The following is a 16,387-nucleotide window of genomic DNA, read 5'->3' as shown; positions in this document are numbered from 1 at the left end:
AAGGCAGGTAAACTCAGTTCTGGGTAATTCTCAGCAGCCCTGCCCTGGGGATCTGCACGTTTGCATTACGCACACTAATGGTAACCTGAGAGGATAGCCCTGCTCCAACCAAGGGTATCCCAAACCAAGGTACTTTATAGCTAAAACTGAAACAGCACTCTCCTCCAGGCTTCAGGGAAGAGTTAAGGTAATAGAATTTTCTCAATGTTAAGGGGTTTCTGCATAAAATTTCTCTAACCTCTTGGCACTTGTTACTATACAATTTTAATTTAAATGCTATGGGAGTTGGCATCAACTTTTATAGCACTTGGTTATTTTTTCACTTAATTTATCCATACTTCATGATCCCCAGATGTCCTGAGATACTGTACATCATCAGAGGCAGGTTAGCATGCAGCTCGGAGGTTAGGCCCCAGAGCCGAGCCTGTCTGGGTCAGATCTTAGCTCCATGTCACTAGCTGTGAGACTATGGGCAGCGGCCTGAGTGATGTCAAACCTTTAAACTCCCCCAAAATACTAGGTACTCAGCAATTACACTATCAAACAAGTAGTTTCATCACTTACATCACAGGAGTAAATTAAAACATCCTCGGACCCCATAATAAAAAAGCTGTGCCTCAGTTTCCTCATGTATAAAACGGGAATCACAACAATAATGACCTCATATGGTTGCTACAAGGATTAAATAGTCCATGTACGGTGCTCTGTAAATGATGGCCATTGTTATCATCATCAGTCCCCCTCGCATTCCATAGCCTGACTCTTCCCACAGGCCCAGCCTCAGCCCTTCAAGGCTGTATCACTATGACCCGCTGCTGCTCTGCTGGTATTGACCACATGCCACTCCTGGGCTGCCTTTCCCACTGCCTATAAGTGACTTACCCCAGGTCACATAGTGAGCAGCAGGATCAGGATTGGAGCTCTGGTGTCTCCTTAATAACTCAGATTTTTTTTTTCTCTTGGCAAGGCTTTTACTTTGGTCAGGACCCCCGTCCTTGTTTCTACCTGCCTTTTCTTAGCACTGATGATTTAGATCAGGGGTGGGGAACCTTTTTTCGTGGGCGATGCAAAATTATCAACTTTAAAATTAGCTATGTAAAAAGCTCCTAGGTTGAATTTCAAGTCCTGCCTGCAGTTGCCTTGGTAGGGCCAGACCAAATGATTTCTTGGGCCCGATGTTCCCCACCCGATTTAGAGCGTCATTATAAAGATATTCCCTGCAGAGCTTTAAGTAAAATGACCAGGGCAAGGATTCCAAGTAGGTTCAGCAATGGGTCACGTGATCAGAAAGCCCTTTTCATGGTTTTATCGAATTCGGGGTACTTTGTGGTTACTGGACCTTAGACTATATGCAGCTTTTATCCCTTCTTCCAATTAAGCTTTCAAAAAATGGCTAAAATAGGCCTTATAAGGGTCTCTACTTAGTGGAAATGCATGCTAATGTGAGGATATATTAAAAATGTGAGAGTTTTTCTAAAGTAAAAAAATGAGTTTATTTTATTTGGTCACATGCACACCATCAACAGGCCAAGTTCTAGGCTCTGAACAACTTACTGATCAAACTGAAAAGGTAAACAGTAAATTGGAAAACTATAATTGTCATAGATCTGATATTCAAAGAGATCCTTAATCTATAAAAATGAGCAAAGAATGAAAGCCCCGAAAGGAAAATGATGCACAAATAGCCAATAAATGGGAAAAAATCTGTTCATAAAAGAACAGCAGATTCTTCCTCAACCCCCTAATTATGAATTGGGGAACATTTACCAACACGATAAACCAGCTGTTGGTGCACATTACAGTGTCTCCTACCTGCTGCTGGAGGGAATGTAAAGTACAACAGTGTACCTTCCAGAGCTGGTTTGAAGAGAGCAGTCAAAGGCTTTTAAATGTTTGGATCTTTTCACCTAGCAATTCCAATTCCAGAGCTTTTGTCAGTTTAGTAAAGTTGTGTAAAAAGGGACACTTATTTCATTGTATGATTTATATAATTAGAGGGAGTGTTTTAAAATGGCTTTCTTCTTAGAATGAAGGGCTGTATCCCAAGTGAGATGTGTTAACATACACGAGCACTTTCCATATGTCAGGGCTTCATATGTATGAGCTCATTTCTGAAGGTGTTCACGGTCCAGCTGTGGACCATTGGGGTGGCTACAGGACACAAGGAGAGAACAGGGCTGCCTGCATTGGTCTGGCCTAAGGGTAGCAAGTAGCAGAAAACAACTCAAATTAGTGTTAATTTGGAAAAAGAAAAAAGGATTTTTTTTTTGGCTGAGAAGTCTGTGCAGTCTCAATGATAGATAACAAGCTAACTAAGACTAATCGAGCTTTCTATGAGCAGGTGCTGTTTTAAGCACTTTGCATGTATTAATACTTTAAATCTTTATCCAATCCTAGGAGGTAGGTACTATTCTTAACCCCATTTTGCAAGTGAGGAAACTAAGGCAAAAGAGAGGGTAAGTGGCTTTCCCAAGGCTGAAATGGCCAGTGATGACAGGCAGCTGGCTCCAGAGCTTTAACTAGGTGAACTAGGGCTTGGCCGGATTCAGGAGTTGAGATGACGCTACCAAGACCTCTTGACTTGGCTTTCATCTCAAAGCTTCCTTCCTAGGTGGGCTCCATGTGTCTCCATGACAGCTCCAAGCCCAAATTGACCTTACAGCTCACTATACCAACAGAGAGGGTCTTCCCAACAGCCCTGCCTAAGTCCTGGGGGCTGACAGATCTGATTGGGGTCATGTGCCCTTTCCTAGCCTCCTGGGAACTACAGGACTATTGCAAAAGCAGGAAAAGTGGTTTCTAGGAAAGATGCTGGGCAGACATAAGTATGGCCACAAGGAAGGCCAGTTAATTGTGATCAAGGGCCAAAATGAAAACCAGGTAATGGAACTCCTGCTACATGCGTGCCAGGTGTTTGCAAGGCACTGGAGGGCTACTAAGACATGGTTGTTGCTCCCATCAACTAGGGAGAGAACAAAAGGGAAGAGGGAAGCTGCAACAAAGAGTAACCGAAGCTTGAGGAGAAGGAATAGCTGATCAGAGGTGAGCAGGAGCCTGATCTGGGAGGCCTGGCAAGCCCAGTTCAGGAGTAATGAACAGTAACTACCACCCTTGAATGCATATACATGCCAGGCACTATGCCAAGCAATCGGTATACATTTATCTTCACTCTGGTACCTGCTGTGACAGAGATGAGGAAATGGATACTTAGAACAATGAAATAAGTTGCCCAAAAATGCACAGTGATGGAGCCAGAATTCAATAGTCTATAAACACTTTGGACTTGCCCATGCTGTTAAGGGGAGGCCAGCAGAAGCCATAGTCAAATTCATCACCCCCGCAAAGTAATGCACATTGAAAATGAAAATTTCTTGGCTGGTAGCACGCTGCTATTGTGTATCTGTCATTAAGGTGCACAGAGCACACATTTAAGAACTTATTTAATGGGCTCCAACAATGAAGATGTGCTCATTTGATACTGGATTTCTTCCAACCTGCTTTTAAGTATCATCTATATGGTGTGCACGTATGCCATTTAAAATATCACGGGGAAAAAGCTGGGAGGATTTCAGATCCAAATACAATGCCCCTGAAACCACCAAAGGGGAAACCAGATCTGACTTGAACACACTGCATATGGAAACCCTGGTACTGCTGCAATGCTCTGGGGATATTCAGTTACGGGGGAGACCCAGCACTGACCTTTCTGCAAGGGGACAATCAACAGAAGACTGTATTTGATAGGAGGAGTTCGCTTCCTGCTCACAAGGCTTCTAACCCTGTACAAGAGAGAGATGAAAGGAAGGCAAAGACCCCAGCTGGCTCTGGAGAGAGGAACCCTGGCTCTTTAGAAGTCTGAAAAGAAACAAAACAAAACAAAACAAAACAAGAAAGAGGAGGTATTGTGTAGAAAGTCCGTATGATCCACCCACCTGTTAAGTCCTTTGCTCCAATGGGTTTGCTAGAAACGCTGAAGAAATGACAGAAATAAAACAGCAGGAGCATTCTTATATTCTGCAAATGCCCACGACATATACAAGATACGAAGCAGTGCCAACTAACTTAAACTTTACTTCCTGGTGCCTTTCTGGGCTACGCACCCCTGTATCTGACACAGCGGAAGCCACTGTCCCTGCTCCCCACCGTCCCAGCAGGATACACTGCCCTTTGTTCTGCACTCACAGAACCCTGCACGCAGTGCTTCTATCACGGCGTCGTGCTGAGCTCCTCTCCTCCCCTAGGCTGTAACTGACCTCTGTCCTCAGCATTGTAGCAGATGCAGCTGCTCAGAAAATGCCCGACTTACAGAAATGCTGCCACGCCTTTATAAACGCCGCCGTGCGGCGCAGGGCGGCTCTGTGGTCGCCCCTGGCCGCGGCGCTCCGCGGGGGCAGCATCCTTGCTCCCGCCTCCCCACCGCCCAGCTCGGCGCCTCCGGTTCCCACGAACAGCAGGTGCCGGCGAGCGTCGCAGTGGCTGAGCGCGTCGGGCACGCGGCCGGCGGGAGGCGGGCGGGCGGCGCAGTAAACAGGGTGCTCGGTCCCCGGGAACCTGCGAGCTAGGGACACCGTCGTTCTCGGCTTATGCGCATGAGCGACGGGAGATGGCAGTTTCCCACGCTCCCAGCTGGGTGACATTTCTCAGAAGTTGGAAAAAGGGGGTTAACGCGACCACACGGGAGCTCCGCGTTTAACCCGCCCAGGCAGGTGTCACCCCCGAGGCGCAGGGAGGAAAGAGGCCCAGCGAGCTGTGTTTCGTGCCCACGGGGCCCCCGGCCTGGCCCAGGGTCCTGCCCCCTCCGCGGGTGCGGCGCCCCCTTCTCGGTCCCGCCGGGCGCCTCGCGAGGAGGCGAGGCCGGCACGAGGCTCCTTCTCGCGCCCCGGGCGCCTGGGGCCCAGGTCGGCTCCGAGGGAGCGCGCACAGCGACCCCCGCGGCGCCGGGGCTCCGTGCCTCGGGAGAAAATGGGGCCTTTTCGGCCTTTAGATCAGCGTTTTGAATTTCAAGCCATTTGGCGGACTTGAGCCTCTCACCCATTAGCGCCTCAAACACGACAAAGCGTCCACCACTCACCGAGAGAGACCCCGCCGCTCGGACGCCGACGCCGGAAGTTCCGGGCTGACGTCACTTCCGTCGCGCTTCCGGGCGGCGCCAAGATGGACGCTCTGCGGGCCCGGGAGCAGCTGCGGCGGCGGTACCGGTTCTCGCTAGATGCCGAGGCCTCGCTGGACGGCAGAGGCTGCACCGAGCAGGGTGAGGCGCTGCTCCGGGCGCGCTCCGAGCCGGGCCGCGCCGAGGTCCCCCGCCCAGGCCCCGGCCCGGACGCGGTGCCGCAGCCCCGCCCCGCCGGGAGGGACCGGGCGTCGTTCCTTCGGGTCTACCAGCAGTTTGCACGTCCCGAGTTCAGTGTCGTGAAAGACCCTTAGCGACCCCGTGCCCCTGCGCGTCTCCCTCCCGGGAAGGCCGGTCTCGCACCCGTTCGGTAACATCGCGTCAAGATAGCCCCGGTCTGTTTCTAAGGACCCGCCGAGCTTCCCGGACGAGGCCGGCGCGCCAGGTGTCCGCCCGGCGTCTCGTCGTCGCCATGGAAACGTCTGGCTGCGGGGCGCAGGGAGCTGGGCAAAGACACGCGGGCCGACTTGAGGCCAGTGTGGGTGACCTCACGGGGAGGCACGGACGGTGCAGGGGATGCCACCCTCTGCGACACCCTTTGGGAACAAGCGGGATGGCCCGTGGGGGGTGTTTTCCTGCAGATGCGGGGAGTAGAGGCGAATCCAATAGAAGGCGATGCTGGTGGCTGCTGCTTTCCGGGCAGGGGGACGGGGAGAGATGGGTTTCGCCTTAGATCTTTTTGTCCTGTATATTGTAAACTGTTTGTATTTGTTATTGTTATTTTTTTAAAGAATAGTTTATTTTTAGAGGGAGAGGAAGGGAGAGAGAGAGAAACATCGGTGTGAGAGGGAAACGTCTGCATCAGCTGGCTCCTGCACGCCCCCTCCCTGCGATGGAGCCTGCAGCCTGGGCATGTGCTCTGACCAGGAATTGAACCAGCAGCCTTTCCCTGCACAAGATGACACCCAACCAACTGAGCCACACCTGCTGGGGTGCATTTATTACCTTTTATATATTTTTAAAATATATCTTTATTGATTTCAGAGAGAGGAAGGGAGAGAGAGAAATAGAAACATCAATGATGAGACAGTCATTGATCGGCTGCAGCCTGCAACCTGGGCATGTTCCCTGACTGGGAATCGAACCCGGATCTCCTGGATCCTAGGTCGATGCTCAACCGTTGAGCCACGCCCAAGGGGGCCATTTATTACCTTTTAAAAATAAACACAGAAAACATCATGCCCAGGCATGCTGGTTCATAGATTTTGAGGGTATTACCTCCTGGAATTTGTATTATAAACAAGCTTCTTAGGAATTACGAAGGTTGAGAACCTCAGATGTGTACCAGTGGTTCTCAGATGAACCGAGAGGGGGCATGTCAGTCACCTGGAGAACTTGTTAGAAATAACAACATTCTTTCTGAAAGACTGAATTTGTAAATTTGATTTCAAAATTCATTTAGAGGGAAAAAGTTGACTATATTGAACATGTTTTATAGTGGGCTCCTATAATTATTTCTGCAAATATAAACCTGTTTTGGTGGTTTCACGTAAGAAATTCATGCTGTGGTGGGAGAGAATCTGGTTCTTAAAAAGCTCTAGAAAGTTTTTCTATTTGGCTTAAAAGAGGTTAATTTTCCTACATGCACTCAAAGTAATTTAATATGTTGAAATCTCCCTTCTCTGCAGGAGCCTCTGCAGCTGTGGAGAAAAAGCAGAAACCTCTTCCCAGAGTTAACATCCATTCTGGATTCTGGATATTGGCATCCATTGTGGTGACCTATTACATTGATTTCTTTAAAACTATTAAAGAAAACTTTCACACTAGCAGGTAAGAAAATTGCTGGTTCATAAGTTAAACACCCTTGTCTTATTTTTCATGTTTTATTTTGTCAGTTGAATTCTCCAAGCGCTTAGTAGGTACCTGATTTCTGCCAGGCACCGCGTGGGAGTGCTGGTGACACCAAGATGAGGAAGTGTGTGCGCTCTGGGCGGTGCAGCAGAGTGGCTGAGACTGGGAATTATTTCAGTGTGCCTTCTCAGCACACACGTGTTGTAGGAGGGGAGAGGTGGTAAATTAGAGAAGAACCTAATCCGTTTGTAAATCGTGGGAGGAGAAAGCCTCCGACTGGAGGTCTTGTGAAGATGAAGTGCAGGAGTGCTGGGGGGAGGGAGTGAGGACTGTGGTGGTGAGAACAGGGTCTCAGAGTTTGCGCTGAGAGAGTAGGCAGAGCTAACAAGGTAACTTCAGGGTGTGGTTGAATTCGAGTTGAGGCGAAGGTTGCCAGTTAATCTCAGGAGTTCACATGGAGGAAGATGTAAATCACCCCAGATTTCTCTGAACATTGGAGAGTGTTCTGGAGGCCCCCAGATAACAGAAGAGGGAGAGGTGGTGAACATCAGAGGCGTACCAACGAGGCTGGAAAGGTGTGGAAGGGACTGTGTGACCCCATGTTACTGAGGCAGGACCCACAGTTTGTCTTCCAGAGGACTTCAGGAGGAGCAGTGCTGGCTAGAGGGGAGGCCCAGGAGCAAGGGAGCACGCAGTTGGGAAAGTCAGCATAGGGGAGTTTGTTTAAAAAATTAGAGAAGGTTTGTTCTTCTCTTTCCCTAAACACTCCCACCTTTTGCCTCCCGCGCTCCTTCCCTGGGAGGTGGTGGGACTCCTGATTGGGTTTTCAGTGAGGAACTAGACACGTATAGTCAACACCTTTCTCCTCTTGGGAGCCAGCTGCCCATGGCAGGCACAGGTTCTGGTCTGCTTTTCTGGGTCATTATTTTATGGGGCAGCCCTGACATGAGACGGTTGTTAGGTTTCCACTGCGACTTGGGACCTGGTAGGTAAGTCTGTCTATTTCTGGGTTTCAGTTTTAGGAAGCACTGTTCACCATTTACCAGAGCCATTTTCCACAGCTCTTGTCAGTGAAGACACTTACAGTTGATGTTCATCAGCCTCACTTCTTTTGTTTCTCTCAACTGCTTTAGAACTTGGTCTGGAAAAAAGGGAATAGTTACTGCAAACCACCAGTAGCAGCTGCCCCATCGTTTGTCAAATATTTCATGAAAGCCTGAGACGTATGTGGCTGTGCTGGTGGGATAAATGAGGCCCATTTCTAGCCCTCCTGCAGCTCATTCTAGGCCCAGACAGACAGGTGGGTAGGTCACGTGGTGGTGTGTGTAGGAGTGTGAACAGGATGCTACATGAGCACCGAGAAGGGAAACAGTCCAGCCCAGCCTGAGGTAGTAGACCTGTTTGAGGCTTAGAGATGAGAGGATTTATGTATTTGTGTCCTTATGTGTATTAAGTACTTAAGGAAGTAGACAGGAATAGTTAATTACATATATAAGGTGTTTAGGCACCTGCAGCAATAAGTGCAGTGAGCACACCGCTATCGTGTGGAGAGCTGGGACTCAGACTCTGTGACCATGGCATGACAGGGAAGTAGAAGCCATAGGCCTGGCCTTAACATGTTATCTTAGAGCAGAAAAGACGCCAATGCAGACGTGGAGGCTGAGGATTTTGAGCAGCACTGTGTCCTTGCTGAGGGCCTCTCTGTGGGCAGTGGGGAGTTTAGAGCAATGCCCAGAGGCAGACACTGAGGGTGCCTTCTGCTCTCTTGAGAACGGTTCATTCCTTTGCTAGCCCTGCTCTTAGCTCAAGTTCAGAAGGTCTGCGGGGCATTAGGGTTCTTGGAATCTGTGCAAGGGTAGACTGTATGTTCAAAGAGAGCAGACACAAGTCAGCATTAAATACAAAGCAAAATGTCGTGATGCTTTAGAAGTCACAATTTAAAAAACCACCCTGGTTGTGTGTATCAAAATCAACTGTGAGTTAAAGGAAAAGAAAGATTGCTATCCCAGATGCTCAGGGCCTTCCTCACACCCACCAAGTCAGACTTTTGGAAACAGGCAAGATTGCTCCCTTTTAGAAAGTCACAAAGATGACTAACACATAGCCAGGACTGAGGACCACTGACTTGCAGTCTTTTATTTTGCTCAGGCTGTGTTTTAATTTCTTACATTCTTTACCATACCTGGACACAGTAGCCATGTAGGATTCCAAGTGAAGATGAAAAACTGATGTGAGTAGAAAGAAGGATTCTGACAATGCAAGGAGATCACCATAACTCTAGCAGTGTTCTCAGCCCTTCTTTATTATCACCTCCTAAGGAGCCTCCTTTTAGACATTTTATCCCTAATTGCCCCCTTACGTACTCCATGAATATCTGAGCTTTATATATACACAAAAAGTATGCTCTTTGGAGGTGATTTCGTACCTGTTGAGAACGCACAGAAGAGAGGTCTTTGAGGACCCCTAAAAGGAGCATGGAAATACTTTCCCAGACATAAATAGCATCAGTGGAATAACAGTGATCACTGTTGAGGGTGGACGCACTGTTCTGAACGCAACCTCCTTGCCACAGCTGTTCTGTGAGTCCGTACTGTCAACATTCTGAAGCACTCCGAGCTTATGTGATATGCCCAGAGTCACAGCTAGTTGTGCCAGAGCTGAGAGTCAAACTCAGGTGTTGAAGATTGTACTCCTGACCACTATGTGTATGGCCTCTTCTAATTCTGAATCCCAGGGGTGTATCACCATAAAATGCCTTAAAGGAATCTGGAACCTTCCATTGTTGGAAATCCATTCAGTGCCTGTGAACTTGACTGGTCCCCCTCTTTCTTCTACATGGAATGCTAGTCCTCTCCCCGTGGAGAAGCAAAATGTAAATGAGGGTATTGGGTTGAGTTGGAGACCTGGGAAAGGGACTTGGTTCCCCAAACCTGGCCCCCTCCATGACCAGCAGGGACCAGAAGGAAGGGGCTGACCCGTTCACACACACTGAGTCAGGTCTTGGGTAGAATTAGAAGTGAGAAAGAAGACATTGCCCCTGGGAGGAGGGTTGGAAAGCTAAAAATGTGATGGTTTCTGCCCAGCCGGGTGTGGCTCAGCGGTTGAGCGTGGACCTAGGATGCAGGCGATCAGGGTTCGATTCCCAGTCAGGGCACATGCCCGGGTTGTCGGCTGCAGCCTATCAATGACTCTCTCATCATTGATGTTTCTGTCTCTCTCTCTCTCTCCCTCCCTCTCTCTGAAATCAATAAAGATATATTTAAAATAAATAAATAAGTAAAAAATAAAAATAAAAATGTGACGGTTTCATTTAGAAATCTTTCATGAGGGGCACTGTGCATTAACCATCTTCCACGTTGATTTTAAGCATTCCAAGAAACCCAACTTAGTTTGGAGGAGTTCATGGTACCAGTTTATTACTCTTACACTCAGAACTTTAGAAACAAGCAGAAAGCTGCTCTCTTTCCTATATTTTTAAAGAAAATGCATAGCCACAGCCAGGGTTCTGTTGTGGTTGGCTAGTCTATGGAAGTACATATACACACATGTATTTAAATCTTACTTTCTGTCAGTCATGGTTCTCGGGCTCGTCCTTCCTCACCCCAGCTCCCAGTGGATCGAGACAATCTGAAATCTGGGATTGAGTGATTGTGGGTCCCTCTGTGTTCCTCTTCCAGTTGATATTTGTGTAGAAATAAACTTTTAGGCTATCAGTGAAAACTTTTAAGCTGTCTGTTGATTGCTGAGTGCTGTCGACCCTGACCTCATTTTCGTCTCTGCAGCTGGTTTCTCTTCGGCGGCGCCTTGCTGCTGGTCAGCGTGTGCATTGCTTTTTACTGCATCCTCTATCTGGAGTGGTACCGTGGGATTGGAGACTACGATGTTAAGTATCCAGCCTTGATACCCGTTACAACCGCCGCTTTTATCCTAGCGGGAATTTGGTAAGTTAACTTTGAAATGACTGCTAGGAATGAGAAAGCTGCTGATCAGGTACCGATTGATGTACCATAATAGTTCGATAGTGTGGGAGATCGTGAGAGCAGGCTACGGCCATTCTAGTTCACATTCCATTGCAGACACTGACTTTATTAAAGACTCAACTTCCTATTAAGCCATGGCAGCCCGCACCAGCCCGCATTAGAAGACCTCAGTGACTCCAGCTCCAAGTATTCTCTGAAGAGATTGTGATAATTCATTATTTGCTAAATCACGTCTCTGAGGAAAAAATCAACATATACAATGTTGCTGCAGAGTGGATTTGCCCAGACTAAGTAAAAACCGAGTTCTTTACCTGTAGGTTCTACAGTAGATACATTTGTGTAGGTGACAGCCGGAGTTGTCAGCCACACGTTGTCTTTTCCTTTCAGCTTCAACGTCGCCTTGTGGCCCATGTGGTCCTTCTTCACCCCGCTGCTGCTGTTTACCCAGTTCATGGGGGTCGTGATGTTCATCTCGCTCCTTGGATGATTCCGAGAAGCCTGAAGATATGAAGTGAACAATTAAACATCCAGGCAACCGACAGCATCCCAAACGTGGAAAGGCTACAGTGTATCTTAGCATCTCAAAGTGAGTGGTTTTCTGGGGAAAATTGTAACTTCATTGATCTGTGGTTGAAATCAGAATAAATTACATTTCACTTGCATACTCTTAAACTCAGATGATGATTAAATTTTTCAGATTCAGAACAGGAGTATTCTCTTCAAAATAGAAATAACTAATTCTCAATGTTAATCTGTTTGAATCACTGGAGAAAGTATTGGTGTAAAAGTTTAAATGAAGTTTCATTATAGGTGCGTGATGCACTCCCAGTATTGTCCACTCTCCGCTGTGTGAGGCGGCTGGACGTGGACCTGTGCCTTTGACCCAGGGTTAGTGGTTACCACAGATCTCACTGTTGTCATGCTTTCGCTAGGTGACAGGACCAAGTGGACGCATTTTTGCATTCCTGCCGTCTTGGATTTTATCATTATGTAAATTATTGTGTTTCTAGCATGTTTAACATGAACTTTTAATGACTTTTCAGTATGTATATTTTTTTCCTTAACATTTGAATAAAATATTTTTATAACTTTCTTGTGGGTTTTGTTAATACACACTTAGGAATAGTTTCTGTTTTCAGCTGTTAGTGCTTTGAGTTAACTAGAAATGAGGTTTCTCTTTAGAGAAGGCTGCTCTGCTCTTCAGAAACCTTGTGAAGAGCAGAACTAGTCATTTTCAAATGCAAACGTCTTCGCCTTAAACCAAACATCATAAGCATTATGACATGGAAAGCACCTGATGTGGACTCTCTCTTCCATAGAGGGACTTCCGGAGGTGGTCTGATTCAGTCTCCTCTGTGTCCGGCTCTGGTCACACTGGTGCTACCGCTTCCTGACCTTGAGTATCAGTCGGTCTTTCTCCAGCTGCGAAGTGGGATCATGTGTCCTGTAGGGTTGTGGGTAACAGGAAGAATGTTGATGAAACACTTACAGTACCTGGCACACAGTAGGAGCTCACTGGGTAAATGGTAACAGAGAATGAGAGAAAGACAAGGCCGAGCTGCGCTCGGGAATGGGAGAAGGCAGGCATGATCAGTAAGCAGGAGCAAGCCCAGTTTGTGGGTGCATGCACATATGAGGGTGTGTAGAGTCATTTAAAGTAATAGGTAAGCTCAGCAGAAGTCGGTCAACGATGTGAGGGTCCAAGGCAGGGGTGAGGTTGTAACTCTGGCAGTTAGGATTACAGGGAGCATTGGTTCAGGTCCATTGGAGGGAACTTGGGAGGGGCCAGAGGTCAGTGCCCCGGTGACAGCTCCCACAAATTATCTGCCTGCCTGTCTAGATAGATTCTGCAAAAGAATAATCTATTTTTCTGTCTGTCTATATCTGGATAGCTTCTGCAGAAGAATAAACTATCTGTCCATCCATCTATCCATTCATCTACCTACCTAGATCTAGCCATCCACCTCTCTTCTTACAGAGTAGTTTTACTACCTGGATAGGAATCTAAGGCTGGGATTTTCTGATTAACACAGTTTGTAAAGATCCATTTAGCCAAATGCAGATACTGTAGTCAACTAGGATGGTAAGATTACCCTTTTACAAAGAGACTTTAATAAATTTGTTTAAACAGGATCATGCCTGGTCCCTATTTCTGTTAAATAACTAGTATGCAGGTTATTTATGGGTCTTTTCCTGTTGTTATAGCTATTAAGTAAAAACAGGGTCAAGCAATATTGCTTTTGCTTCTGAACAAGCCTGTGGGAGGAGCACCTACTCTTGAGAGTCATGAATCACTAAAGTAACAGTTTGAAGTCATTCCCAAGGAAGTCAGGGAGAGGATAGGAGCAGGTGTATACTCTTAAAAATGCCCCTGACTTTTGACAACCCCAAGGGTCAAGACCAGTTTTCAGTCCGAGCTGCACACTAGTTGCTCAGGCCTGCTGCTCAGAGGTTCTGATTCAGTTGGCAAGCAGGGCTGTGTATGGAAGAGCCTTTGCTGTGTCAGGGCTCTTTGGTTATGCAACAGCAAAAAAGGGTCTCTGGCTTCACTTTTTTAAAAAGAAAAATACGTTTTTTTTTTATCTTAGAGAGAAAGGGAAAGGGAGAGAGACATCGATGAGAGAGAAACATTGATCAGCTGCCTTCTGCATGCCCGCCGCTGGGGATCAAGCCCAAAGCCCAGGCATGTGACCTGACTGGGAATCGAACCCGCAACCTCCTGGTGCATAGGCTGATGCTCAACCAACTGAGCCACACTGGCCAGGGCCCTCTCTCTGGCTTCACTTAAGTGAAAAACCTGCCTTGGGAGGGAACCGAGGGAGAGTGTGGAGAGCACATCTCTAAGTGGGATAGTTTGGGGAGAGGAGCTAGGGGTCTAGGAAACAGGATTTATCAGCTGCCCTATTCCACGGCCACAGTTAGGATGAGTGCCCTTCACCTAAAATTTTTCCTGAAAGACTGATTCAGCTCAGTATTCCCGAGGTGGGTTCCAGGAACTGTTTACATGGAATTCGTAGAGAATTAAATAAGAAAGCAATTAATATATTTTGCAAACACTAAGGACTAATTTTAAAGAAGCAGAATTGGAGGCTCTGGTCAGGGGAAGATGGGAGTTGAAGGGAAGGACAAAGGGCCATGGAAATCCCTTCGTCCCCACCTCACGGATTCAGCTCTGCAGTCGGATGCGATTTCCCCATTTTGGCAGCAGTGTAATGAGTAGCTGTGTTATGTCTAAAGCAGTGGGAGCAAGTAGCTGTTAGTGTAGCTACAGCTTCTATAAATGATACCTCATTTGGGTTTAGTCACGGTGCCTCAGGATGAGTCATTCCTATCTGTGTAGATCCATGGTAATATTTCCCGTCTTCACCGCCCCCCCCCCAAAAAAAAAAAAGATCAGGCTCCCTCATGCTTCTCCAGTTGTTAACCATTTCCTCTGGTGCCTTCACAGCAAAACTCCACTAAGGAGTTCTTTATGCTCAGTCTCAATTGTGCTCCTCTCATTAAAAAAAAAAGTGTTGTGCCCGGCCGGGCGTGGCTCAGTGGTTGAGCGTCGTCCTGGGATCCAGGCGATCGGGGTTCGATTCCCAGTCAACATGCCCGGGTTGTGGGCTCGATCAATGACTCTCTCATCATTGATGTTTCTATCTCTCTCTCTCCCTCTCCTTTCCTCTCTCTGAAATCAATAAAGATATATTAAAAAAAAAAAAAGTGTTGTGACATGGATGCACAGGAGTGTATAGAGTGAGGGCTCCCTCATGTGCACAAGAAGGAGCCAAAAGGACCCAGGGACTTGGTCCCTCCCTGCCCACACCCCTCCAGGGGCAGGAGTGCACCGAGTTCAGCCTGCTGCTAGCAATATGCCCATTGCTTCCCTTGATGTCCCCTGTCACTCGTCCTGGTCACCGGTCTCTCCCAGGACCATGGGGACCCTTCTAATCCCTTTATCCCTGCCCCGGTGGCTGCCACGAGAAGCCTGGGACTCCTGGGCCATCTCCTTTCCTCAGGCCCTCTGCCCTCCCCCCACCCCGTGCCTGTATGTTCCTCTTATCTACTGCTCATAACAAATCATTTATTTTGCTCAGGAGTCTGACATTGAGCAGGAATTTGCCAAACAACTTGTTTCTGCTCCACACAATGACAGCTGGGGCTGGACGACCCACTTCCAGGGTCGTCCACTCGGGGCTGGTAAGCACCTACTATGTGCTGAGCACCACTGTTCTGTGTTCTGGACAATACAGCAGTGGAGAGGACTGGCAACATCCACCTCCTAGAGCTTCCGTCGCAGTGGGAGAGCCAGGCCGCAGACTTACACATTCCAGGTGAGGGTGTGTGCTAAGAAGGAAAGCAAGGCAGGCAAGGGGACAGAGCACAGTGGGGAGGACACCCGGCTGAGTCCCACACCCTCACTGACCCTGCTCGTTCATGCAGCATCCATCCTTTGTGCATTCAGTAACTCCTTGGTTTATCTACTGAGCATCCATCTGGCTTGGCTCAGGGGACATCAAGACGATGGTCACGATCCCTGGTCACCACCTGCCTTTTCACCCTCATTTCTGCGTACGTGCTCCATCCCTTCTCTGGAACGCCCTCCCCTGCTCTGCCCCTTGTCACCTGGCCAGCTCCTGCTCTGGGTACAAAGACTATTCAGGTGCCGCCTCTTCTGGGAACCTCTCCCCCTGCCTGGCAGACTCCGGGCTCCCCCAAGCATCTCTTCCAGGCAGTCCTGCCCACAGAGGCTGCTTGCCCATCTCACCCAAAGCCAGGAGCTCCTAAGGCAGGGCTGAGCCTCACACTGATGCCCTCTAGCTTCCCAGCGAGGTCTCCATACACACTGGCCTGCTGAGTGTGTCTCCACCAGAATGTCAGCTCCTGGTGGAATCCCCAGTGCCTAGAATAGAGCCTGGCCAATGACTCTGAGTTGAAGAAATGTTGACCATGTGAATGAATGAAATGAAAAAAATGAATGAAGGCAAGGTCCCCCCAGGTTAACTCCCTCCCGGCCCAGAGCTTCCCTGCAGCCAGGAACCTCCGACTGTCAGAACTGGCTATGTAATGTGCAAAGTGAAAATGTGGGTCCCTGTTCAAAAATTAAGAATTTCAGGATGGCAACAGGGCATTAAGCCTGGGGGCAGGGTGTCTCCTGGGTGGGGAGCCCTCCTGCCCTCTCCCAGGCTCCTTCCCCAGCACCTTCCTCCCTGCTCCCTGCTCAGGCCCTGCTCGCGGCCACGCCAGCCCTCGGGGCCTCTTTTGCAGAAACCTCCCAGGACCCCTTAGCAGCCTCTCAGCGCCCAGCAGGCTGAAGGTCTGAGGGTCGGAGGGTCAGGGAGAACCCCGGGCGCCCCGCCCTCAGCTCCTCTCGGTCCAGAAGCAGCCCCTCACCCCTTGTAGGGGGGAGAGAGGATCTCTTTTCTTGGGAAGTAGCTCGGGTGTCATCCACATTTGGGCA

The 16,387-nt window shown here is 48.4% G+C and overlaps 1 protein-coding gene across 1 annotated transcript; it reads left to right on the top strand.

Moving 5' to 3' along the window:
- The first annotated feature begins 5,153 nt into the window (after positions 1-5,153).
- On the top strand, positions 5,154-12,032 carry TMEM128 (transmembrane protein 128). The gene is made up of 4 exons (XM_087817061.1): positions 5,154-5,251; positions 6,799-6,940; positions 10,744-10,902; positions 11,329-12,032. Exons 1-4 carry the CDS (start codon positions 5,155-5,157, stop codon positions 11,426-11,428), a joined length of 498 nt encoding a protein of 165 aa, XP_087673187.1. The 5' UTR covers position 5,154; the 3' UTR covers positions 11,429-12,032.
- Positions 12,033-16,387: the final 4,355 nt, after the last annotated feature.

Source organism: Miniopterus natalensis, chromosome 1, assembly GCF_054644295.1.
Source record: "Miniopterus natalensis isolate mMinNat1 chromosome 1, mMinNat1.hap1, whole genome shotgun sequence".
NCBI lineage: Eukaryota > Metazoa > Chordata > Mammalia > Chiroptera > Miniopteridae > Miniopterus > Miniopterus natalensis.
This window is presented reverse-complemented; position numbering and strand designations above follow the sequence as displayed.